The sequence below is a fragment of the Vicugna pacos genome, chromosome 10 (genome assembly GCF_048564905.1).
Source record: "Vicugna pacos chromosome 10, VicPac4, whole genome shotgun sequence".
NCBI classification, from domain to species: Eukaryota; Metazoa; Chordata; class Mammalia; order Artiodactyla; family Camelidae; genus Vicugna; species Vicugna pacos.
In genome coordinates this window covers 72238172-72264206 of record NC_132996.1, presented here as the reverse complement: position 1 = coordinate 72264206, position 26035 = coordinate 72238172, and the positions used below count along the sequence as shown (strand labels likewise).

Sequence of the window (26035 nt, the reverse complement as noted above, 5' to 3'; positions counted from 1 at the left end):
CACAGCCTCCCCGCCATCCAGAGCCTCTTGGGGGCGCGCAGGGCACACGGGCTCTTTCCGTCCTGCGCGCGGCTCCGCTTGCAGCCAGACGCCCGCAGACACGCTTACCGGTGCCCCTTCTTGAGCCTGGAAGGCAGAGGAACTTTCTTTCCTCCGGATCCTCCCCCGCCGCCTCCTGCGACGTGCGCCCACGGTGCTGCGGCCCGGAGGCTCTTGGCGGTGGTGGGGGCTGGAATGGGATCGTGCCAGCTTTGCTTAGCTTGCTTTCTTTATTTCTGCAAACCTATTAGCATAATTCCAAAGTGGCCAAACAGATGTCACCTGGAGTTAGTCAAAGCACAAAGTCACGATTCCCAGGAGGGGAGACCCGGCCGTGGGATCCAGCCAGTGGGCAGCTGCCTGGGTCCAAAATCTCCTCAAGGGAAAGGTGGCTGTCTGCCAGGAGCGTCCATCCAGGAGCATGAGAAGGGGGTTCTGCCTTTCAGAATTTTTTAAATTGAAAGTGTGTTGAATTCTGCAGAGAGCAGAGCATCCGCTCTGACACGCAGGACAAGACGCAAGGCTAACGGCGGGCGCGGCGGCGGGGGAGGTGGGTGGGGCGCGGCGCCCGTGGCCTGAACCCGGCCGGGGCAAGCATCTCTGCTGAGACAGCCCTTTGTCCTCGGAGGCCAGGGAAGATGGCACCTGGGGGCTTTTTCCCTCTCCCTCTGAGCGTCCAGGAATCCCACCAGTTTGTCTTAATAGTGCAACAAGCTTTTTGAAAACCCAGTGGGTCTGGCGTGTAGACAGAACCCGGGGCTCAGAACAGAAGGGGCTGCAGGGAGAGGGTGCGAAGCACGCACAGACAGCAAAGAGCAGGGAGGTCTCCCGCCCTGCCAGTCCTGCCTCTCTGGCCAGGCTTTCTTGAGCCCTGCCCCACTGTCTCCCCCGCAGCCCCTTCCCTGTAACAATACCTCTGATTCCCAAGGGAGGCCACCAACCGCGCACGGGCCACAGAGCACGCAGCCAGGCATCCAGCACCTTCTCCTGCGTCCGGAAGCAACTCGAGTGTCAGGCTTTTGGCTTTTATTATGATTTCAGAACTAGCCTAGCCCATCTCTAATTATAAAAACATGATTTTTTTCTTTTTTTCTTTATGCTCAGAATCAAGTGTCTGATTAGGTCTGGAACAGCTCTAGAATGAACATGTAAAATTTAGCAATTCAACCCTTTCTTTACTGCAAGTTTAAATAGTTGTACAGATAGTTTATAAGCACAATATTTTAAGAAAAAAAAAAGTGGCTGGTCTACCAGGCAGCCTTTGTGCCACTTCAGTGCTAGAAAGTTAAAGAAAAAAAACTTTTGTGATTTAATAATACTATTTCTGTGGAATAATTATAAAAGTATGACCTTTTTAAATCAACCTTATTTGGATGCATCTGAACCAGCAGAGCTGTGTTATATTTTCTATCTTTGCTAGAACTTCGTCATCAAAGGACAATTATTTCTTCAAAAATGGTTGTAATTCACAATGCAGCAGTTTCTCCAAAAACAAAGACACTCACCCCATACACACAGTTTTTCCAGCCACTCGCCCTGAATTGGAAACCGAGTTTTGGACCTTCTGTTCCAAAACCCTTTGCAGGTCACTCTTTGTATCTCAACGACCCTTTCCAACCTGAAATCAGCATAACACGAAGGCGCTTACTTCTTTGTACTTTCAGTTTTCCATTGTGAGATGAACGAACATCACCCTCGAGAAATTTCAAGCCAAGATGCTACAGGTGGCCTGTCAAGGCCACCCAATCTTCCAGAAAATGTAAAAATGGTGATCTGGCCAGTATTTGTCTTCCATCTGGTGATGTTGCCAAGTCCAAGTCCGCCACTTCACCACAGCCCCTCCCCTGTGCCCGCTGTTGGGGTTACCCCTCCGCTCAGTGCCAGGCAAAACGCTAGACAGGCTGACAGGAAAGGAAGCCGTGGGTAGACCGTAGCCAGTGGCAACTCGGCGGCGTTAGGGTTACTGCACTTTGGTGGCCGAAAGGTGAGAGCCGGTCCTTAGAGACTTCGAGGCGCATGAACTGAGCAGAAGCGAGCAGGCTGAAAGTCGAAAGAGCTGACGACATGGTCTATTTTCACACCACCTTACTACAGAAAAGGCGCAGGACCTATCAGAACCTGCACTGACCACAAAATAAACACGTTGCCAAAATGAATCGGGCTCTAGCTCCATTTGATGGTTTTGCCACCGGAAGCAATAGTTCCTCCTTCAGGTCCCCGCCCACTGCCCTCCCCCGTGGGACACGCCAGGACCAGGCCCTCCTCCACGACCCTCTTTACTGGTGAAACAGATGTTAGACTGCTCAAATAAAGATCATGTTAATACTATCCCAGGTTTTAAAAAGATCAGCTTTTTTTGTTATATACTGTAATTTAAATAAATTGCATTTACACGCCTAGTTTCTGTAATATTGTGTATACAAAATCAAAACCTCTCAAGATGTAAATTATGTCCACCTGCCAAGATACCTTCTCCAGGGTGTCTGTGCGCATTTTAAGTTAATTCATATAATATAAAAATGACTCAATGTGACTGTTGATTTGCTGAACCTTACATATCACAAGTGAATTATTTGTGGTACTTTAGTTAATAAAATGGTGGGTTTTTTCCTGAGTTACTGAACAAGCAAGCATCACCCAGGGTGACCTGGCTATGACTTTTTGTGTGTGGGGGGCCACAAATATTGATTTTTCCCGTTAACAAATTTTTCATTTGTTTTTTAGAAGCTACTGTTTCACACTACAGTTTGTGTAACATGTGTTCACATTATCTACGTTTCTGTTACTTTTGTGCTTTTATTCTTTTTAGACCTCATTAAAAACAGAAAGAAAAAACAAGCTCCTGTAATTTGCACTTTCTCCCAACCCTCAATCTCTTGTATGGCAACCAAAATTACCGTAAAAAAATAAATATACTATTGCACTACGGTGGTGGTTCTGATTGCAAACAGTGAGAACTGTCTGAATTAAACAGAGTGGCCAAGCTCACAGGGCCACATAGGTTACCTGAACATCACAGCCACTCAAGCAGATAACATCCTTCATCAAGGAGTGAAAATTCTCCTTGCACTGAGCTCATCCACCTTGGTTCCATTTCCTTACAGTTTCCTCAGTGACTAGATGGACACGTGTTGATCTCAGAACTGTGTAAAACGTCGCCGCGGACGTCTGTGAACCCTGTGGGGAGGGGTGGCTGAGATCTGGCTGGCCTTCTGCGGGGTGGAAGCAGAGGAGGCATGGATGCTGAGCCCTGAGTGAGGGCCCCCCACGCCCACGCAACGCAGAGCCAACGCGTATGCGTGCTCTGAGGCCTGGGGCAAGAGAACGTGTCTCCTGGCAGAAAAATGTGCCAGGAAGACACGGGCTGCCCCTCCCAGGGTAGGGAAGCAGATTCTGACCTTAACTACTGAACCCCTCCTCTAGCCTCATCAGAGAACACTCGCCGTCCAGCTCCTGGACAGTCTCTGTTGTGGCGCGTCCTCCATCCAAACGGCAGCCACTGTGTCTCATGTCCGTCAGAAGGTCCCATCCTCTGACCTGCTGTAGTTTATGCTCCCTGGAGCGCCCCCACTTCACACCCCTTGGTTTCTCCCAGACCGTACCCCCACCCCCTATCCACTGTCCAATGGTTTCTTCCAGACAAAGGTATCAGTTTGTCTTGTTAAGGAAAATACATACACTGGAGGGCTGTTTCTTTGACTTCTACTTGATCTGAGGCATTTTAATAACCAGTGAACTAGAACGTCTCTCTGTGTTTGTAGATCTGCACACGCGAGCAGGGGACGGTTCCCCGGTGGCGGGGTGAGCACGCTGGACCGCCCTGCTTGGTGGGGAATCGGGTCATTTCCAGACTTGTTTCTCAGACTTCAGCAGATTGATCCCTTCAATTTTGAATCCATGCTGTATCAGTGACTTTGTTTCTTTACTGTTGCTGTAACACATTTCCACATTTCAGTCTTTTACTGTTTTATGTTTAAAATTACAATCACTGTCCATTGCTTCTACTCTGGAACTCTTTGTTTATAACAATTCTGAAACTTCAATGTGAGCCTTCAAATAAATACAGAGATGAAAAAAAATGAAAACAAAATAAAGTGTGTGCCTTCAGTGTTCTGAATCTGACCTGCATAAAATCATGCTGTGCTCAAATGCTGTGTATTTAATGAGGATAAATATACCTCCAATGTACAATGTAGCTGATGAAACAGTCCTAGTGCCTTAGTTTCTGAACTGAGAAGCCCTCTCAATGCACGAGAAGTCAAAGGTGACTCGAGGAATGAAATGTCAAGGAGCCCTGCAGCCTTTCTCACCGAGACTGGCGCATACATAGTCATTTCAGTTAAAAAATAAAAAGAAAATTGAAATAAGATTGTGTTATCAATTAATTTTCCATTCAAGATGCTCTCTAGTGTGTCACTTTCAGTATTTTCATTCAGTTAAAATACCAAACATGTCTGAGAATTTCAAAGAACAGAAGATGACATCTCGACCAAGAGGCTGGGGCTTCCAGGGCGCCTTCCCCTGCGCTGCGTCGCCCCCCAGTGGTTCTCGGCAGTAACGCTTGTCCAAGTCAGCAGTACCATCCTCTCCACGTTTTGTTAAAAATCAACCAAATGTTTGCTTTTAGTGACAGAGGCCACTCATCACAAAAGAATTATCCCCATTTCCCATGAGCTACAGGCATGGCGATCCACGGTCTGTCTGTTTCCAAGAGACAGACGACGTGAGAACACCAGTCTAACCCTCGTCTCCAGCCACCGCGCTCCATTTACCCAAAGCTAAATTCACGCTCCCCTGAGCAGCCCCTGTCACCTTGGAAGATGAGCCCGAGGTGTGCAAAGCGGGTCAGAAGCCGCTCTGCCTGGGACTGGAGTCATCTCAGCAGCAGCAAGCCTGCAGGACGGTGCGGTCCCGGCGGAGCCGCTGCCACCCGCCTTCTCAGGGCCCTGGGTGGGCAGGTGCCCCGGCTGCGTCCACTGGCACGTCCTGGGTTGGTCTGCGCGGTGAGCAAGCAGCCACACGCTGGGCCTGCTCACCGCACATGACCACCAGCAGGGCTGCCGTTTACCTGGCCAAGCCATTTGGATATGCAGACTTCTTCATTTCAGCTCATGCAGCCAACATCTGAGCGTCCAAAGTGGATGGTGCCGGAGAGACGGCCAGGTCTTTTAGGGGGTCCCATTCCACGTGCTGCTGCCGCCTCTACTGGAAATACGTACGTGTCCAGGAGTCAGAGGATGAGCCAGGGCACTGACCACAGCCGCTGGGCCAGACAGGCAGCTGAGCCCGGGGCCCTGTGTGACATGGGCCCAGGGAAACGGCTGGGCCAGTTTCAGTACAGCCAGGTGAGCAGGACCGAGCGTGGAGACAGCCAAGCACTCACCACGTATGGTGGCCTGCACACCTGTCCTGCCACCGACCTCGCAGTCCTCCTTGCCAAGGAACTTAAAAGGAATTAAAGATGTCCCTCAAACCCCAGAACCCAGAGAGCAGGAGAGCATGGTCCTTGAAGGTCCAGAAAAGTGCCTAGAGCACCAGGCAGAAATTACCTGTTTCTGTGCATGGTCCTGAGAGGTAGTCGAGGCTGGAAATAACTAAATATCTTCACGCCAGGCACCACTCAGAGCACCACACCCTGAGTATCTAACACAATGTGAGGTGGGGACAAACAGCCCCATTTTACAGATGAGGAGGCTAAGTCTTGCCAAGGTCCACAAGAGTGCAGAACCAGGCTCTGCTGTAGGGCTTCCGTTGCTAAGTCAACTTGTAGGAAAGAGAACCCGAGAAGGGCTGCTGGGGTCAGGGCCCATCACTGACAACAAGGACACCCCAGTCTGCTCCCCTCCAAATGCATCTGTACAGGGCCAGGGGTCCAAGAGGCTGGGCAAGTTGGCGGCTCCTCCCAGGTGAACCCTTTCAGGGCTGTGAAAAAGAGATTTAATTCAGAGGCAACCTGGCTACCTCACTTCCCCAACTAGAATCAGGGAGGCCTGGACCTCAGGATGCCGGGTTTTCTCAGAGCCAAGACGTGATACATGTAAAAGGACCCACAGCTTAGAGATGTGTGACACATGGCACCTGCCTTCATTCCCACAAGAACCCCATGAGGTAGTATCGCGAAGCTGAGGAACCCAAGGCACAGAGAAACCAGATACCACTGCCAGAGGTGAACAGACCGCCGGAAGACCTGAGTCCTCGCCAAGGGAGTGGCCCTCCCACTAGACTCTTCCTCCCCAGCCTAGGTGACCCCAACTCCTCCCAGCGCACTCCTCTATGCCCTAGTCACCCAGAACACACTTCTGCTGCTTGCAACTGCCGATCCCAGGTGATGCAGTGCCTGACCCCAGTGCCAGTGTTTCTCCCACCCCGCAGCCTACAGCCAGGACCAGGGCAGCCCCTTCCCCTCCCTTCACCAGCACCTTCAGGGCAGACACAAAGGCCAGCCGAATGAAAGATGAGGTGAGGAGTCACACAGCTGCAGAATGAGTCTGAAAAGGAGGCTGACAGGCCCCCAAAGCTTTGAGCTCCACGTGACGCCAAAGGCTCGGAGCTGGGGGCCCTCCCTCAGCCTGGAGCCTGCCATCTGGGCAAGCTGAAAATAAAGGCTCCATTTCCCAGCAAGAGTGTATAAATGTAGCTTCGAAGGCCCTGATAGAGACATCGAGGCCCTGGGGAGAACCGCTCGGCCTGAGACCTCAGCGCCCCACGGGCTCCCAAGAGAACCCAGCCCTCCCTCTCCCACACAGGCACCAGCCACCAGCTTCCCTGGCAGCAGCCTGGAGAACGAAGTGGACAGAGCGATGGCTCTCTTCGGTGAGGGGAAGAGACCATAAAAAGAGAAGATCGGATGTCGCACAAAACGCACGCAGGCCACCGCGTATGCACAGCAGCAACACAGAAAGGGCCACGCAGGTCCCAGCTCGGCCATCGAGGCCGGCGCCCACCTGGCCCTGACCCCCCACCTCTCCAAGCATGTCCTCCTTGTTCACCTAGCTCCAGTCACCTTTTCCCCCTTGAGTTCTCCTTTGTACCTGCTGCTCCTGGCACCCCCATCTCTGCATGGCTTTCCTGCACCACCAGATGAGAGTAGAACCATCTCAGTCACACGCTCCCATCTCCCCAGTTCCCTTCTTCGTGGCATTTATTACTATTACTACCTCAAAGTGGCTTATTAATTTGCTTATTGATTATCTGCCACCCCTACCACCCCACACACACTTCTAGAAGGTAAGCCCCAGCAGGACCCGAGCTCCGCCTACCTCAGCACTGCTGTTTCCCTGGCACAGGCAATGTCTGCAGAGGCAGCCTATCCTTCTCCAAGAGGCCCCGGGTCGCCCCTCAACACTCAGCCCTCTGCAGCTGCAGCCACTCCAGCGCTGGAAGCTTCCATCTGGTCCCCAGAGACCTAGTAAGGACAGAGACTTCTCTAGTGCCTCGAGGGACCCGTCCCGAGCACTGCCTGCCTCTGCGCGGACCTTCCCTGTTCCCTGGCCTGGAAAGTTACTGGGACTCTCCCCTTGACTCACTCATTTACCTGCAGCTCTTGTCCTAACCACCTGCTGCAGGAGCACCCCTGCAAAACCAGGCACTTCCTCTATCTGGAGCTACATACCTATCAGGCCCTGCCCCAGTAGAGGCTGTCAGGGCAGAAATCAGAGCTATTCCCAGGTGCAGGGGGTGGGTCACCAGGTAGGGAGAGAGGCACTTCCCAAATCCCTCATCAGCGGCTACACAGTCGGCCCTGGGCAGATGCCTGGGCTCAGTCGCCTCCTGCCTCTCCCTTGCCCACCACGGACCTGCCACACGTGCTAGGCCGCACCAGGGACGGCCACCTCCGTTCCCGCAAGTGGAAAGCACCAGCACCACGGGGCCACCCGCGGGACTGCTGGGAGGACGGAGACCCCATTGGGCCGGGGCTGGGAGCGCAGTGATTCTCCCAGAACCGGGTGTTTGGGATAGTTACCTCGATTCCAGCTTCCGGAAACAGGCGTCCTTCCGCCCCGTGCTCGCCTGAGCGCGGCTCCGCGGAGCACAAGGGCGGGCGCGTGGGCGACGCCTTCGCCCTCCTGTGGGCCCCAGCTGGCCCCGGGCGCCTCTGCCGGGGCTCTGGGTGGAAAACGGCCAGAAAGCGGGGCGCACAGGGGTCCCACGGCCCGGCCGGGCGTCGAGGGGCCTCACGCGCCACTCTCGCGGCGGCCCCCACCCTGCCCGCCCTGGGCACGGCCGACAGCGGAGCCGCCTCCAGGCCGGGGGCCCTGCGCCAGCACCCCAGGCCCCAGCGGCCCCACAGACCTGAGGCAGCCGCGCGGACGCTCCTCCAGGCCCCGCGCGCCCGCCTGGAGCAGGCGCGGGAGGAGGGCGCAGAGGACGCCGGGCCCGCTGGCCACGTGCCGCCCGTGGGCCAATCATAACCGTAAAGAGACCGTTGGGCTCGTGCCCCTCGCGGACCAATCAAGACTGGCAAAGGGACTGGTGGTCACGTGCCCCAAGTGAACCAATCACGATTGGCAAACGAGTGTGGCTCCATGATTGGCCCAACTGAAGTAAGCTTGCAGCTTCTGACCAATCCGGAGGCCAGGAGGCAGCCGTGGACGAGGCGGCCCCGCCCACCAGGAACGGCGGCTGGCGCGGTGGCGGCCGTCGAGGGCACCGTGGGGCGCGGGGTCTGCAGGTGCTCCCCGGGAGCTGGCCCTTGAGAAGCGGAGAGCTGTGCCCGGCTCCCTTTCCGCACGGAACCGAGGCCTCGGCGTGGGCTGCAGGGAATGGACCCCCCCCGTCCCCACACCCACTCTCAGCTGTCGGCCGGGCAGGGGCCCGGGCAGCCTTGCGAGCCCTGCAGTTCCGTCGGGAGCACACTGTTGAGGGTCATTAATCTTAATTAACAGATTCGTTGTTTTGAGTTTCTAGGCCGCACAGGCACAGTGGATCCACACTGAGAAATAGAAAATTCCCGCAGTCCTGCCGCCAGACTGTGGGGAGCATCTAGGCAAACATCGCTCTCTGTCTCTTAACGCCCACCCCCTTACCTTCTTTTGAATCACAATGTGCTCGCACTTATCCGCTTTCCTTTACCGCAAGCCTTTGTCCCCAGCTCTTCGTGGTAATGGTGGCTGGTATCCCAGTGAGCAGGTACCCCGTAATTTCTTTGACGAGCCTCTTGTAGTTGGACATTAGGGTAATTTACATTGTTACAGCATTGTCTTACATCCAGCTCCCTTCAGGCGTGGTCTTCAGATCACTGCCACTCATGCCTCAGCCCTCAAGGACAGGTTCTTGCAGACAGGTCGGGGCAGATGTCAGTAAGATGATGACAGAGTATCTGGGGTCCAGTCTCAAGAAATGCATGTCCACGTCCCAGGTCAGGGGATTGATAGCTACACAGCCAGGGCGGCTTAACACAGCTTGGAACATCTTCACTTTTATCCCTGGAAGCAGATCACTTTTAATAATAGTATCAGTTGATACCATGTTTATCTGCCAGTAAAAGAAACCCCATTTAAAAGTGGCTGAAACAAATCATACTTTCTTCTTTTCATGTGACACAAAAATGTAAGCTCCAGGAGGGCAGGGGTTCTGCCTTGTTCACTGCCCCAGCATCTAGAACAGAAGGTTCCCAAGTAGGGATGCTGGAGGACTGCATGAATGACAGGATGCTAGGTGGGCAGTTGCTGGCTTTCGTCTGACAGCTCGACATTGTCAAGTCTGAGATTCAGCCTTTCCCTCAAACTTATCAGCATCAGCCTCACAGCAACGGAAGGCTGCTGCCACTCCACACATCACATTCTCTTCCAAGGCAGGAAGAAGAGGAGAAGGCCACTTCAGCTGTGTCTGTCTTCCTTGAACAGGGAAGCCAGTGCTTTCCCAGAAGTGTCCACTAACATGCCATCAACCACAACAGTGTCTAGAGCAACCTAGGGGCAAGGAACGGACGGGAGCAGCTGGCTTGGCACAGTGCTGCCAGGAACAAAACTGGGGCTGTGTGAAGAGGAGAAGATGAATGGAGAATGGGTGGGCAAGCGGCAGACACTGTCACAAGAGTGTATGGGTAGAGCGTCCTCACTAAGCATTTTTTTTATACAGTTGACTTACAATATCATATTAATTCGAAGTGTACAATATAGTGGTTTGATATTTTTATAGATTTTACTCCATGGAGCAACTATAAAATATTGGCTGTCTTCCCTGCACTGCGCATTACACCCCTGTAACTTGTTTATTTTATACCTGGTAGTTTGAGCCTCCTAATCCCCTTTGCCGTCTTGCTACCCCCCCCCCAGCCCCTCACCAAGCGTTTTTAAGTGTCCAGTCCTGCTGCATTAAGTACAGTCACAGCGTCACACAACCATCACTGCTAGTGTCACCACTCCAGACAGAAACCCCCTCCCATTACCAGTCACTTCCCCTTCCCCCCGACTTTCCTCAACCCCTGGAAACCACTTACCTAATCTCCGTCTCTGTGGGTTTGCCGTATGAGTGGAGTCATACACTGCATAGCCTTTTATGTCTGGGGTTCTTCACTTAGCATATTTTCGAGGTTTTATGGCTGAATAATATCCTGTTACGTGGTTAGACACGTTTTGCTTACTCATCTGTCAGTTGATGGTGTTGACATAAATAATAAACAATAATTATAGGCGAGAGGTTTTTTTAAGAACATATTTTGATTGACTTTTTTCTTTTTTTATTCTTTTTTTATAGTTTTGGGGGGGTAATTAGGGTTTTTTTTAATTTTATTTTTTGTGGAGGTACTGGGGATGGAACGCAGGACCCCGTGCATGCTGAGCACGCCCTCCACCACTGAGCTCTGCCCTCCCCCAGGAAAGAGTTTTATCAGAGCCAAACTGAGGACTAGCCCGGAGGCCCGCTTCCCCGTGACTGTGAGAAAGCGCCCCAGAGAAGCGGGGCTTCCAGCACAGCTTCATATCTTGTCAGAACAAAGAAACGTTAACAAGGCAGGGATACATTTCTTCACAGTTTCCAAAAAAAGAAGAGACCAGCAGGTACATGGTGAATCAGCACAGCCTTGGCACCTGCGAAGGCAGTCTTACCATCAGCGGAGGACCAGCACTGGCATCCCAGGAGGAGGGGCATCAATCTTTATTTGTATTTGTAATAGGGACATCTTTGCTTTCAGCCAGTGTGCCCATGTCTTTAATGAGTGAAGCAGATGAACAATGTATGTTTGACGGGCCACAAACAGGCTATTGCAGTTAGCATCAAGCTCAAGCTCACTCGCGTATAAGCCAGAACATCTTCCCTGCATCTCAAGATGTGAACATTTCTTTCATCAAGGGACACTTGGGTGATGTCCACCTTCTGGCTATTGTGACTAGAGCTGCTGTGTACACAGGTTTTCAAGTATCAGAGTAGCCGTTCTCAGCTCTTTCGGGCACATACCTGGAAGAGGAACCCTGGGTCATCTGGTAACTCTCTACGCTGGCCTTGGTGAGGAGCCGCCAGACTGTTTTCCACCGCAGTGGCTGCACCATTTGGCAGTCCCTCCAGTAGTGGGTGAGGGCGCCACCCTGGAGAATTTTGAGGGTGACTTCAAACCCCAATGTGGTGTGAAGCTCAGGGGTTACAGGATGGCTTATAAAGCAAAATGGAGGAAGATGGTTAACCTTTACAATGAGTGATTATTACAGGGGGAGAGGGGGCGTCCAGACCACAGAGGGTTGCTTATCTACCATTTTGGGGAGAAAACTTAGGTTTTGTGTAAGATTATCAGCGGCATTCACAATAAATAACCCAAGTTCCGCTTATGTTCCTGAAATAAGCGAGATTAAGTGTTGCTTAACTGGCTTTGCTCGGGGCTCTTCGAGCCTTGTCTCCATTGTACTTTAAACACAAGGAAGCCTGGGAGTGGCTGGCACTCTCCTGGGTGGGTCTTAAGGGAAGTCTGAGAAATGGCCCCCATCTGTGGTCAAACGGGGCAGGCCATGTGATTCCATGTGCGTGACACGTGCGGGACAGGCAGCCCCACAGAGGCAGCGGGCGAGCGGCTTCTCAGGGCTGGGGAGGAGAGGATGGGGCTGATAACAGGTATGGGGTTTCTTTTGGGGGTGATGAAAATGTTCTGCAATCGGAGAGTGGGAATATTTCCAAAACTTTGTGAATACGCTAAAAGCTATGCAATTGTACACTCTAAATAGGTGAGTTATATGGTAGGCAAATTACATCTCCATAAATCTGTTCTTTAAGGGGGAAGAAACGCTTTTCTAAATGTCGTGTGGCATCCAAGAGTGGACCTTGAAACAGAGAAAGGACATTCATGAGAAATTGTATGAAATCCAAATAAAGTCTGTCCTTTAGTTAACAGTGTGGCCCCAACGCTAATTTCTTAGCTTTAACAAATGGTCCGTGGCTAAGTAAGAGGTTAATTCTAGGGGAAACTGGTAAACAATACGCAGAAATTCTCCATTTAAGTTTACAATCTTTCTGTAAATCTAAAATTATTCCAAAATTCAAAGTTTATTCAATTGAAACACAAAAGGCAGCGCTGCTGTGAATGGCCATGTGCCAGCGTGAGGGTCCAGGCGTCCACCCCAGGAGAATCGCGTGCTGGAAGCTTCCCCGGCCCCGCCCACACACGACCACGCAGGTGCCCCTGGACACCTTGGTGACAGGGTGGCTCTGGCAGTGCCCATCCCCCTGCACAGCTGTTCCACACCATGTCCTACGGCCCCTGTGCTGTGAGACTGAAGTCGTCTCCTGAATGTACACGGGCTAGGGCATCCCCAATTCATCCTTAAGAGAGCTGTGGGACTAAAGCGCATCTTACACATTTTGAATAATATTTGAAGGGCCCAAACGCTGGTCCCTCTCAGGTGGTGACAGGGTACACGCATCCGCACAGCTACATTCTGCGCAAGGGAGCCCAGGCCCGCTCTTCGTTGGATTCAAATGAGAAATTCAAACATAATTAACATACATGCCTTATAAATTATGCTAAACTTGGTGAAAGCTGCAGTAAGCACTGATTATCTCCCACTGGTTCTGAAAGTCAGGAACTGGCAAGCAGGTCAGCTGGGTGGTTCTTGGCTCAGGGGCTCTCGGGAGGTTTCAGTCCAGGTATTGGCCAGGACTGGCTGGGGATGGAGGACTCGTTTCCAAGGTGACACACTCACACCTCAGCTCCTTGCCACCTTGACCTCTGCAAAGGGCTGTGTGAACTTCCTTCTGACGAGGGCTGGCTTGTCTCAGAGCAGACGCTGACGTGTCCCCCGTGCCCCGTGTCTGGAAGAGACACCTGCTGTTTTCACAATGCCCTCCCCTTCTGCAGGTCAGCCCAGCTCCCTGCAGGAGGGGCCGCACAGGGCTGTGGTGCTCGGAGGAGAGGCCCACCCACTGGAAGCCATCAAGGAGGCTGGCTCTGGAAGCATCCTTGCACAGTTTCAGGTGAAGGTAGGACTGGAGAAAATGTCCCCATCAACACTACTACAAAGCAAGGGGGTAAAGGGACGTGAGAGGAGGCAACAGGAGGGGCTGGCTTCCTCAGTTTAATGAAGCACATCTACACAAAGCCTACACTAACGTCACACTTCATGGTGAACTGAATGCTTTCCTCCTAAGACTGGGAACAAGGATGTCCATTATTGTCCGTTGACACTGTTTCAACATAGTGTCGGAAATCCTAGCCAGTGCAATAAAGCAAGCAAAGGAAATAAAAGGCATACGGAATGGAAAGGAGAAATAAAACTGTCCAGTTTTGCAGATGCTATGATTGTCTATGTAGGAAATCCCAAAGAATCTATGAAAAAAATCTTTCTAGAATGTATAAGGGAGCTCAGCAAGGTTGCCCAATACAAGATCAGCATACAAAAATCAACCGCACTTCTATAAACCAGTGATGAGCAGGTGTACGATGAAATTAAAACTACAATGCTGTTTATAATTGCTAATAAATAAATAAAATACTTTAAGGTGTGGAGCTAATGAAACACACTGAAGACTTGTATGCTGAAAACCACAAAGTGCTGATAAAATAGATGAGGGGATATCTAAGTAAATGGAGAGAAATACTGTGTTCTTGTACTGGAAGATGTCAGTTCTCCTCAAAATGACATACAGGTTTAAAGTATTTTCTATCAAAAGTCCCAGCAAGAGTTTTTTTGTAGATATAAACAAGATTATTTTTAAATAGGTACAGGAAAGCAAATGAACTATAACAGCTATAAAAATTTTGAAAAAGAGCAATAAAGTGAGAGGAATCAGTCTACCCAGTTTCAAGACTTATTATCTGGCCACAGTAATCAGGACTGTGTGGCACTGATGGAAAGATAGGTAAGAAGACCATTGGACCAGAGTGGTGAAGCCAGTGTCAATTCCAACCCCACATTCTCACCAACTGAAAAAGGATGTTTTGTTCTGGATTTTTTAGAAATACTGTATTTTCTTTTGTTTTCAGTCATTTAAATACGAGGGCTTTTTTTTTCCTTGAGGGTACACATGGAAAAGGGAAACCCCAAAATACAGAGGGTTACATTCCAAAAACTTAGTTTTATTTACAACATTCATCTGTAAGGTCACCAGTGCTGAGAATTAAGTATCAAGTAATGTCTGGTGCCTGAATGGTCCTCTCGAAAACGGGAGGCCCTTTATGACCTGGCCCTGCCTCTGTCTCCAGCTTCATTGTCTCCCATCCTCTGTGAGGGCCTGAGCTTTCAGCAATATTGAAGCCTGTTCACCCACAGTCTCTGCCCTGCGTATCCTGTTTGGAACACCCTCTTCTCTGTTCTTTTGGTTTCCCTTGGCTTTTCCCCCAAGATGCAGCCCCAGCTTGACCTCATCCCAGAATCTTTCCCTGACTCCATCCACCTGCCGTCCTCTGGATGCCCAGGGATCCTGCGGCTTCCATGTGGTACAAGGATCATCTGTCTGTCCCCACACCCAAGCTCAGGACTGAGACACTCTCTCTCTCCTTTATTTAAACCATTCACCATGTTAGTGCACAATTCTGCCATTAAGTACCTTCTCAGCGTTGGGCAGCCACCACCTCTAACTAGTTTTGGAGCATCTTCATGGCCCCGAAAGGAAACCGCACACCCATGAGTGGTCACTCCCCACCCCCCTCACCCCCCAGCCCTTGTCAACCACTAATCTGCTTTCTGTCTGTGGACTTACTGAGAATGTTTCTTTCATCTCTACTTCACCAATTCTTATGCAAAAAGGCAAAAATATGCAGTCAGCCCTCTGTATTCATGGGTTGTGCACCCTCAGATTCAACCAACCACAGACTGAAAATATTTGGTGGAAAAAGTTTCAGTAAGTCCCCAAAAGCAAAGCTTGAATTTGCCGTGCACCCGGCAACTGCTGACGTAGCATTTACATTGCGTTAGCTCTTGTACGTAATCTAAGCCGATTTAAAGTATCCGGGACACAGTACCCAACAGCGCAGGAAAACAAATGGTTTATAAGGATGACTTGGGGTGTGAAATAAAGCTTTTGAAAAACCAAGTATATGGGAGGGTGTACACAGCTTATATGCAAATACTATGCCATCTTATACAAGGGGCTTGAGCATCCGCAGAGTTTGGTGTCCGCGGGGGGCCTGGAACCAACCCACCTCGGATACTGTGTCTGGACTGCAGTAGGAAATCACCGCTTTGCTCAGGGGGCAACCAAGCTATGCTGAGTTACCGGCACCACTTAGTGGCCGGATGGGGAACTGTCTTGCTTAATTAACCTCCTCGGTCTCCGTTCTACCCACGCCCCTTGGAGGAGCCTGCCCGAGCCAGTTCCCTGCATCAGTCATTCATCTCCTTTAGGTACCATCTTGGCCAGGTATTGTACTTTCTCCCCACCCACACCGATGGCCTCGAGGTCAGGACGTCAGGGCTAGCGCTCTGCCCTGCTTCCTGCTCTCTGTCTCTTCCCCTGAAGATGTCCTCTACCTTCTTACAAGCTCGACTCTCCACCTGAACGATGCTTCTTAAAGTTTATCTTACACTTCCGGTGTTGTGTGGCAAAAGCATTTTCATAATGTCTAGTCCCAAATATTTCCAGAGTGGAAAGTCCTTGTTTGAATCTTACCGTGAGCCTGTAGAGGATCACTTGTGTGTGCGTAAGAAAGGACGCAAACAAACAGAAGAGAAAAAGGAGGGAAGGGAAGGAAGAAGCAGGCCGCTCACCAGAAGTGAAAGGTAAATATATGCAACCAAAATAATACGTGTTTTCACTTATTCAATTGTCAGCGATTTAAAATTTCTTACAACGCTCATTATTTGGCAAAAGTAAGAAGAAATGTGTTCCCATGTGTAAGCTAGGACAAACATTTTAAACTTTACTTTTCTTAAATTGAAGTGTAGTCAGCTTACAATGTTGTATCAATTGCCGGTGTAGAGCACAATGCTTCAGTCACACATAAATATACATATATCCGTTTTCATGTTCTCTTTCACCGTAAGCTACTGCAGGATATCGAATATAGTTCCCTGTGCTATAAAGTATAAGCTTGTTTATCTATTTTATATATACCAGTTGGTATCTGCAAATCTCAGATTCCCAATTTATCCCTTCCCACCCCCTTCCCCTCTGTAACCGTAAGTTTGTTTTCTATGTCTGTGAGTCTGTTTCTGTTTTATAAATAAGTTCATTTGTCTTTTTTTTTTAGATAAGGCGAAACCTTTTTAGAAGATGAAATTTCATATTCATTGACCCAGAGAATTGGTTGGGAATTGTTTGCAGTTACAGCAGATACTGGAAATAACAATGGTTTAGATAGAATAAAAATTTTGTTGACTGAAAACACACACACACACGCATGGACACGTGCACACACATACACACACACACACTGTAAGAGCTGTGAGTTGACTTTGATCCGGGTTCTTACTGAATTATAGCCTGAAAAAGCATCTCAGAAAGCCCTGAGGAACAGCATGAAAGAGAAAGGGGGAGAGGCCAGGATATCCGTGACTGGGGCTAGGAAGCATGTGCAGTCAAGTGCACATATCAATAAAAGGTTACTGCTAATCATGAGGAAGACGTATCTAGTTAATGACTTTAGAGCTTTTTTCTTTTTCTATGAAATGTGCAAGAATCTGGGTTCATTAAAATTCTTCTTGAGATACCCAGCTATCTCAGGGGCCTCTTTTTTTCCAAAGCATGAAGTGCCTCACCCTGTTTTGTCCTGAACTCTCAGGGTGCAGTGTCAGTGCGACTACAATGACTAATGACTAATCCTTGTAGAACTGGATGGTGGGCAACATTCTTTGTTTTAGTTTATTTACCTGCCTCATTAAAAAAAAAGTACTGAAGCAGGCAAGATGGCATCATGAACCCAAGCTCTTTCTGTATTTCTGCTCCACCCCACCCTCAGAAGGTGCCTTCAAAGAGCCTCACAGTCCAAAAGAGCTGGCAGAGCTCCAGCCCTCAAACCTACATTCCAGGCTACAGAAAGGAGAAACAGGGGAATGAGGACTGGCTGTTGATGGGCATGGGGCTTCTTTCCGGAGTGATGAAAATGTTCTTAAATTGATTGTGGTGATAGTTGGACAACTCTGTGAATATACTAAAGAAAAAAAAAAACACTGAATGGTATGCTTTACATAAGTAACACGTGATTTGTGAACTATATCTCAATAAAGCTATTTTAAGAATCACGTAATGTGATACTAAGTGACAGAAAAGAACAAGATTCTTCTAAAAAAAAATTGTCACCATAAACAAAGTAAAAAGACAAACAGAAAACCTGGGGGAAGATTGAGCACCTAGAAAATACAAATCGTACACAACATTGTAAGTCAACTAAAGTTCAGTTTAAAAAACTAATAAACCAACATTGGTAATGACTATTAAAAAAATACAAACCATCCCTGAACAATGCAAAGCGGCGGCTCTCACTCACAGGGGACGGGCAGGCTGGAAACACGGCTCAGATACAACATTGCAAACTCACTATACTTCAGTTACAAGAACAAAGAAAAAGAAAACCCACAGCTCAATACCATTTCCATTGACTGGCAAAGGGTTCTAACCCAGGACTGCACGGCGTGGCTGCAGGAATGGGGGTTCCACGCCTGTAGAAGGCGATGAACTGGTTCTCCCTGCTCGGGCAGTGGTCAGCGCCCACCAAACACAAAAGACCCAAGAATGGAGCCACGGCCTAGGATCCCAGAGCCAGGAAGGGCGGGGCCAGGCTGACTCGGATGGGCCATGGGTCCTGATACAAAGTCCTGGCCAGGGCGCTGCGCTGACAGGAACCCCTCCTATCGCCAGGGCACAAAGGTCAGGGCCTCACCTCCGAGGATCACTGGCCCAGGGGCCGGACTCTGATTTGAAGCCCCTTCTCACACTTGCGTCACCACAGCCTGGGTCACCCGTTCAATCGCCACATCAGCTGTGGATCACTGATCCAGCACCTTCCGGTACTGGGTACCGGCGGTGCCAGGGAGGGGCAGGAAACGGACCCAGCTCTCCAAACGCAGACTTCACCCCACGCCCCCTAAGGAGGGGCAGCTCCCCGTGGCTGCTGGAACCAATCACCCCCGAGCCACTGGCCCAGAACCACAGAAGCATATGGCCCTGCAGCTCTGCAGGTTAGGCTCCGACGGCTCTCGGGGCTCCAGCCGCGGTGTGGGCGGGGCTCGCGCCAGCGGAGGCTCCGGGGGAGTCTGCTCCTTCTCCAGCTAGATTCCTGGCCCCTCCCCCGCCGCCCAGGCCAGCAACGACGGGTGGAGTCCTTTTCTACGCCTAGTCCCCCTCTTCTGCCCCTCTACTCCACTTTTAAAGGCCCTTGGGATGACACGGGCCCACTCGGATAACCCACAACCAAGGCCGATTAGAGCCCTCCCTTGCCCTCTGCCACGTGGGGTGACGTATGTTCAGGGTTCGGGGGTTGGCACGTGGACGTCCTGGGGAGGCCACTACTCTGCCTGTCTGAGGGCGTCAGGCCCACGGGACATCCACACGCATCACCTCACACCGCCCCCTCGGGAGGTGGTGTTGCCGAATCAGACAGGAGGTTTAATCAACAGAGAAGATACTGACGTGAAGCCGAGATGGCCGGTGCCCGCGGGAATCTCCACAGCTCACACGCGACACTGGAGCGCTTCCAGACAGTTTTGAACATAATTGAATAAACAGTATTTTAACTCTGAGAGAGTTTAGAAGAAAAAGCAGCTCATCACTCAATTTATTTCTATTTGCCTAAGCTCCCCTCCACGTGTCATTTTCACAATCATAATCCAATGTAGAGTTGACTTCCCAGGGGAGAACAAGTCAGGTCAGAAGAAATATCCAGAGGGCCAGTGAAAACAAAACCCCAGAATTTAAAACATGGGACTGAGGGGAGGACTGGGGGTGGCTCAGTGGCAGAGTGAGTGCCTAGCATGCATGAGGTCCTGGGTTCAATTCCCGGTACCTCCATTAAAAATAAATAAAGAAACTTAATAACCTCGCTGCCCAACCAAAAAAATAAAATTAAATTAAAAATTTAAAAAACCCACATGGGACTGACATTGTAAGATTAGGGCATCCTAATGTTTCAAGAAAACAAATTCCTAAAATGCATTGCTATGTCTTATTACGAAGATACATACACATCCCACCGAATCCTTGAGGTGCACCCAGCAAAAGGCTTCAAACTCAAGTAGGGAGAAGGACCCCGGAAGTACCTGTCTGGGAAGGAAGAGCATGGAATTTGTGTCCCCTTTTCCAGGGGCGCAGAGCAGCAGAGCAGGGAGCCCCTTCCTGAAAGCCCCTAGCTGCCCGCCCCCCCACCACACCCTCGGGGCTCTGGCGGGGCAGCTCGCCTGGGAACCGCATCTCCTCTGTACCCTGACCGCCATGATGCAACCGCCACTTCCTGCATTGGCCCTGGGACCCACACCGGGGAGCACTGCGCTCTCCGTGGACGTCGTGCTGCCCCCCGGCCAGCACACCCTGCCGGGGAGAAATCCCAGCCGCACGGCGTGCCCACGGTGACTCCAGGGTGCTTGGAGGTGCCTGCCTCCGCGGCTGGGCCGTCCGCACAGAGAGGCCGTCCCTGGTCGCACCTCATGACAAAGTGGGCCCGGGGACAATTATGACCTTGAGACAGAAGGTGGCGGTGGGCTGTTTAAAAGAGGAGGGGGAAGACGATGACGTGATGACTGCAGGTGAGCAGACCTCTGGCCAGGCTCTGCCGTCAGCACACACACACAGAATGCCAAGACACACCCGTGCCTGCTGGGCCACCACGGGCACAGGCAGAGCAGCACTGGGCGGACACTGGGCTGGTGGGGCCTCTCCGCCCCTGCCCTAGTCACATTCTGTCCCCACCCCTTCGCAGAGAAGCTTTCCTGCCTTTTCTTTAGGACCAGTGTCCCCGCAGGCAGCTGCAACCTCACCTGGTGGTCAGAGCCCTGCCTCCTGTAACCACGTGCAGGGTGGGCCTGGCTTCCAGCCCCGGGCCTCCCGTCCAGCCCCACACAGTCATGGAAGGAGAGCGGGGGCCCCTCAGGCTGGGATCCCATGAGCAGAGCTGGCAAAGGGACAGCACACGCATCTACTGCCCTCTGGCTTGAAGGGGCTCAAAGGGGAAACAGCACAGCCAGAGGCTCTGTAGGGACGCCTGGCGGGGAGGGAGCAGGCCCACGCCCCAGCACTGCTCCCAGCTCCCAGGTGACCCAGCTGAGCTCCAGGGCAGGTACACGGTGGCAGACAGACCCGGAAAGGCAGATGGGGGCCAGCGCCAACTTCCTAATTCTTGAATTTTAAGAGTACGCCACTCTAACCACAGACCAAGCCTGCCTGGCTCACTGGTGACAGTCCTTAAGTTAAAGATCACCACCACACACAACTAAGGTAGAGTCAAGGCAGCCTGCCAGGAAAGGTCCTTGGAGGGGCTGGCAGCTGGCCTGGGACACACCTGGCCTGCGAGGAGTACGGCCCCGGGGAATTGGGAGACCAGCCACAACACAGGATCCCGGGCTGCAGGGGACCCGTGGGACACAAGCCAGAGGGTGTTGAGAAGGACCCGGTGAGAGCAGAGAGAGGGAAGGGGCTGCAGCAGGGACTCGGGGCTCTGCGCCCGTCCCCACAGTTGCCTGCAGCGGCCGTGGACAACACCCAAGTCCTACCGTGGGGAGAGCGGGCTGGTTTGGGAGTCTGATCTGCACCACCCGCCCAAGCCTCCGAGGGACCTCCCAGGTCCTCCAGGGGCCTCTGAGCTCCCCTGCTGTACACGAGCCCCTGCAAGGAGAGGCCTGTCCACACCTGGGATCTGGGGGGCTGGGTCTGCAGACAGCACACAGCCCTCCCACCACCGGGGCGGACCACCGCTCAGCCGGGTGACCTGGAGGTGTTTATCTGAGTTGCCGGTCCCCTCGTGTCCCCTCAGCCTCCCCACACCCCAAGTTCTCTGGAGCTCACCTGGCGGTGGTCAGCCTGGGAGCCCGGAGCCAGCCCTCCGAGCCCGCTAGCCCCTCTGCTCAGCGCCCCGACCCCTCAGACGCGGCTTCACTGCCGCGCCCCTGAGCAGAGCAACGCCTGCAGCCACACTGCCACCGCCTCGGGGCCTGCTGTGAGAACTGTACTCGGGAGCATCTTCTGTTTTACTTTCTGTCCACGTAGTTGAGGATTCGAGAGTTCAAACGTTTCACCTCCTAAAAAGTACCCTCTGAGGAATGCGCCTGGCTGGAAGGGAGCCGGCCGGCCCGGAGCCAGCGAGGGAGGCGCTGCCAGCCGAGCGGCCCCGCCCAGAACCAAGGGGCCAACACACAGCGCATCAGCAGCAAGTGGGTCAAAAAAAGTTTATTGTGAATATTTAATTTAAAAAAATCATACCTATGAGGTGTGCTACAGAAATTTAGATACAGTAATTGCATATAAAACCCAACCTAATTGTGGTAAAGCAAATGCACTTCGGGAAAGAAAACGTGTCCCTCGGGGCCACAGACGTCCCCACACGCGCGTCCCCACGTGAGCATCTGGGGTCCGCCACCCTGACCACGCAGGGCTGAGCGGGCCTCCTGGTCCCTCAGGATGGGTCCCTCAAGTCCCCGCAGAGCTGGCACGGGGCGCCGTGGGCCAGAGCACCCACGTGCTCGCTTGTGCTTCTCAGCCAAGTCGATCGATCAAACTTCGCTATCACTGAGCATGAGGTTTGCCCCCTTGGCGGCAGGTGTTTCCAGCAGTTTACAACCGGGGAGGGACCTGCCCCCCACAGCAGGGTGGCTGTTCGCCCCCAGGGCGGCCACAGCCCCGCTGCCCGGGGAAGCTGACCACAGGCCTTTGGGCCGGGAGCCGGAGACAAGCGGGGAGGACCTTGCAGGGGCCGGGGGACGCTGCATCGCGGGGCAGGGCCGCGGCTCAGCAGCCCTCCTGGGCGGCCGGGAACGGCCAGAGAACCAGGACAAGACGCGGGGCAGGAGGTAGGCCAGGGTCAAAAGCTGCGGGACCTCACAGTGCCGGGCGCTTTCCCACATAACCTCAAAGCTCAGGTTCTTTCTAGCCACTTCCCTCCCTGCAAACGCTGGGACCTCAGAGACGCTGCTGAGACAGCGACTCCTAACACCACGGCGGTGAGGTGCACTCGGGACAACCGAAGTGGCTCCACGCGACAGTCGATTTGGCAAAAAAAGAAAATACCTTAAATGCATAAAAATAATTACCGAGTCCCCCAAGGAGCATAATCACAATATTTCAGCAAATCCTGTGGCGCAAACATTTCCAAAAGCATCAGCAGAAGCATTAAATACGAAAGCGGCACGCCTGCTGCCTGGCCCGCGCTACGGCCGCAGCTCCACGTAGTTGGCGGGGAAGAGCCCGTAGCGGCCCTTGCACAGCCCGCGCCACCAGCCGTCGTCGATCATCTCGATGTTGGTGATGATGTCATCGGGGTCGAAGGAGATCTCGTCGTCACCCGCTGGGGGGGGGGCACAGAGAGGGACATGAGTGCATGAATGACCCGCCGGACTGCGCTCCCCCACAGCCTCCCACTGAGGCTCGCAGCAGGCAGGGGGCCACCATCTCTGCTAAATGAGGGCAGGTCTGCTCCCACACCCTGGCTACAGCTGCCAGAATAACTGGGAGCAAGAAAGCAAATGTGCCGGGGCTCCGAAGCCAGGCTGCTGGGCAGGTTAGGGAAGCCGGGGCAGGGCTGGGAGGGGCTGGGGCAGGACAAAGGAAGGAGTAAGCACTCCTCCCAGGGAAGCAGAAGTGGGAAACCACAGCCCCAAAGGCTGGCTGGGGGCTGGGAGTGTGAGGAGGATGAACAGGACCTTGGGGGGGACCCACGAAACACTCAGAGCTGCAAAGGGCGGAACGGGGACTTTGCGGTGGAGAACCTGACTGACACCAACAGGCCGGGAGACAGCAGTGACAACCACGGCGTGGACCCGGGGAAGAGAGCGGCCGTGGGCCCAACATGATGCAGGGTTTGGAGCCGGGCCGGGCTGAGGGTCGTCCTGACGTGAAAGGCGCCCATGACCTGAGGGGCTGGCGGAGGCTGTGGGGCTGCTCCGGATCGGAGGCGACAAGAGAGGTGCCAGGGGAACCCAGGGACAGGCCCGACCAGGACTAGAGGCGCCCCCGGGCGGCGGGTAAACGGGGACCAGCTCTGCAGGCCTTGCAGTCTTTCAACGGCAACTTTTCACTCCAGGAGGAGTGTGCTTGTGATGGGCGGTGTCCTTGGCTTGGGGTCTCTAGGGGCCCAGGGCACCCCTGCAGCTGCAGAGCTCAGTGGTTCAGAGACTAAAGGGAACAGGGAGCATGTGAGTGTGTGAGTGTGTGCACGTGTGTGTGTGCGTGAGTGTGCGTGCGCGCCCTCACAGGCAGAGATGGAGAGGTGGAATCTGGTTGAGGGAGATACAGCAATTCCCTGTACTACATTTGCAACTTTTCTGTAACTTTGAAGTTGTTTCAAAATAAATTACTTTTTAAAATCGTAAAGGGAGCTCTGAGAGTCAGACTCTTAGTCAAGAGACGCGACGTGAGCTGCGGAAGCTCCCCCCCCCCCGCCGTTGGCGGGGTGGCTGCTCACCGGCCTGGTAGTCGTAGAGGGCGGTGGCCGTGACTCCGAGGTCGTTCTCATACTCGTCGTAGGCCCCCTCCTCTGAAATGAACCGGCACAAGCTCTGAGAGGCCGCCCCGTCCCATTGTGCCCCGTCCACCGACCCTCCCAAGGCTGGGCAGGGAGCCAGGCGGGCAGAGACGGCACCGCCCCGCCGCCCACCCATCCCGAGAGAATCGGAGGCGGAGCTGGGGGACACAGGACCTCCCACCCCCCTCGCAGGAGCAAATCCTCCGTCCCCAACTCCGTCTCCGACTCCGTCTCCAACTCCGACACCACCCGGTGAACGCAATTAACTCCATGGACACTGTGACAAAGTACAATTTTTAAAATTTCAGATATTTAGCCCCAATTTGAGAGAAAGCCTTGTCACAGGTAAATGGCAACTGGGAGACGGGGGACCAGATGCCCCACGTTGTGCTCGGGGAGGTAAGGGCTCTGCCCTGGTGTCGATTCTGATGCTGATTCTCACGTCACTCCAAGTGGGGGAAGGGGCGTGTGTTAAACCTGTCCAAATACATTAAAGGTAACTTCATTCTAAAAGCAAGAGACCAATTTGAGCGTTCCTCCACCTGTGCAACTTCCAGAGTGCGCGGGAACCTTCATCTTTAGGGACCTCAGGAGGCGCAGGCCCCCTGGAGCTGGCTCCCCACGCCTGGAAGGCACTCAAGCTTCTACTCTGATCAGACAACAGCAGAAGCCCCTTCTTCATGCCCACCCCTGTTCAGTGCCCCGCCCCACACCAGCAGGGATCTTCCTGGAAACCCCACAGGAGGCCAAGCCCCCTGGGGACTGTGGCCCCTCCCAGACGGGATGAACCCTGCAGGTGAGAAGGGGCAGCGCGGGTCAGCCAATGGGGAAACAGAAGTGATCCCAGGGGAACAGAAGCAGAGGGAGACCCCCATACCCGCTGCATAGTGGCCGGGGGCCTCTGTGGTCTCGTAGACGGCCTCCGGGGCGTAGGCCTCCCGGGAGTCGGAGACGTCTGAGCTGTACACTGGCTCCGGCTCACCGGTGCTCACGGGGCCTCCGTAGCTCGGCTCAGCCTCGAATGGAGCCGCGTCCTGGGGGAGAGGCAAGGAGACAGTCCGCGGGGCCCGTGCTGGCTCACAGTGCCACCAACAGAAGCACACGGGCCACTTTCAGTCCCAGCTGAGACCAAGAAAACAGACACGGGGATGAGGGAGCTGTTCTGAGAAGGCCTGGATCCCCGCAAGGTGATGCAGCACTGAGGGCACCTGGCGCCGCCGCCTCCCGACAGCCCTCGCCCTGACACCCCTGAGCCCCATGGCCACTAACCCTGCACGGCCAGTCAGGACGGCTGGCCTGCCCGCGCCCCCATTACAGCCGCTCTTCCTGGGGCAGGTCTGGCCTGTTTCCTACCCGGGCCCTGACCCCGAGGCCAGCAGCCCTCCCACAGCTCTGCCAAGAGCTCCACCCATCCCACTGGCGGAGCAGCCAAGCCTGTGGGTGGCGGACACCGTCCTAACCACAGCCTCTGTGGGGGGCGAGGAGAGGGCGGGACCCACAGTCACCCACTATCACGGCAAGAGGAAATCCCCAGCACTGGGCTTACAGCCACCAAGCCGCTCCCCACTACGGACCGACCGCGGCTGTCGTCGGCGTTTCCGACCAGGGTCCACCTGAAGGCAGCCTCCAAGGTCAGGGAAGGGAAGGCACACGGAGAAGCTCCAGGAAGAGCCAGCAGTCAGGCACCAGCTTTCATCAGACAGTGGCCAGAGGGGTAGGGGCCGAGCAGCTGGGAGAGCTACTCCTGAGGCCCAGCGAGGGGACTCCACTTGGGCCTGGCCCCGGGAGCCACTCCAGGACGAGACCAGGGAGCCACAGGGTCCTGCTGGCAAGTTTCCCCAGGATGTGCGGTGAGCAGATCGGAGGGCGGACACGAGGCTGTGGCATGGGGGCGTCCTGAGGTCGGCGGTGTGGGGACGGTGAGTAGGGCTGCCCGGCTGTACCCGGTCCTCCCATGTGCTCACAGCACCC

The 26035-nt window shown here is 53.3% G+C and overlaps 1 protein-coding gene and 1 long non-coding RNA gene across 7 annotated transcripts in view; both read right to left on the bottom strand.

Moving 5' to 3' along the window:
* Positions 1-1048: 1048 nt before the first annotated feature.
* LOC140698850 (uncharacterized) lies at positions 1049-8218 on the bottom strand. 2 transcript variants are annotated; one of them, XR_012076853.1, is made up of 3 exons: positions 8003-8218; positions 7299-7444; positions 1049-5241 (listed from the first exon to the last, which is right to left on the bottom strand). It is a non-coding gene; the product is annotated as an uncharacterized lncRNA (long non-coding RNA). The 2 variants fall into 2 exon arrangements; XR_012076852.1 differs by having other exon boundaries at positions 1049-5244; positions 8003-8214.
* Positions 8219-21759: 13541 nt separating this feature from the next.
* CTTN (cortactin) overlaps positions 21760-26035 on the bottom strand; it is a 32569-nt gene continuing 28293 nt past the window's right edge. For all 5 annotated transcript variants that reach the window (XM_072970505.1, XM_072970509.1, XM_072970507.1 and 2 more), the window contains 3 exons: positions 24942-25098; positions 24005-24076; positions 21760-22888 (listed from right to left, as the gene is read on the bottom strand). In XM_072970505.1, coding sequence (XP_072826606.1) covers positions 22752-22888; positions 24005-24076; positions 24942-25098 — 366 coding nt within the window. In that variant the 3' untranslated portion in view covers positions 21760-22751. The remainder of the gene's footprint in view (positions 22889-24004; positions 24077-24941; positions 25099-26035) is intronic.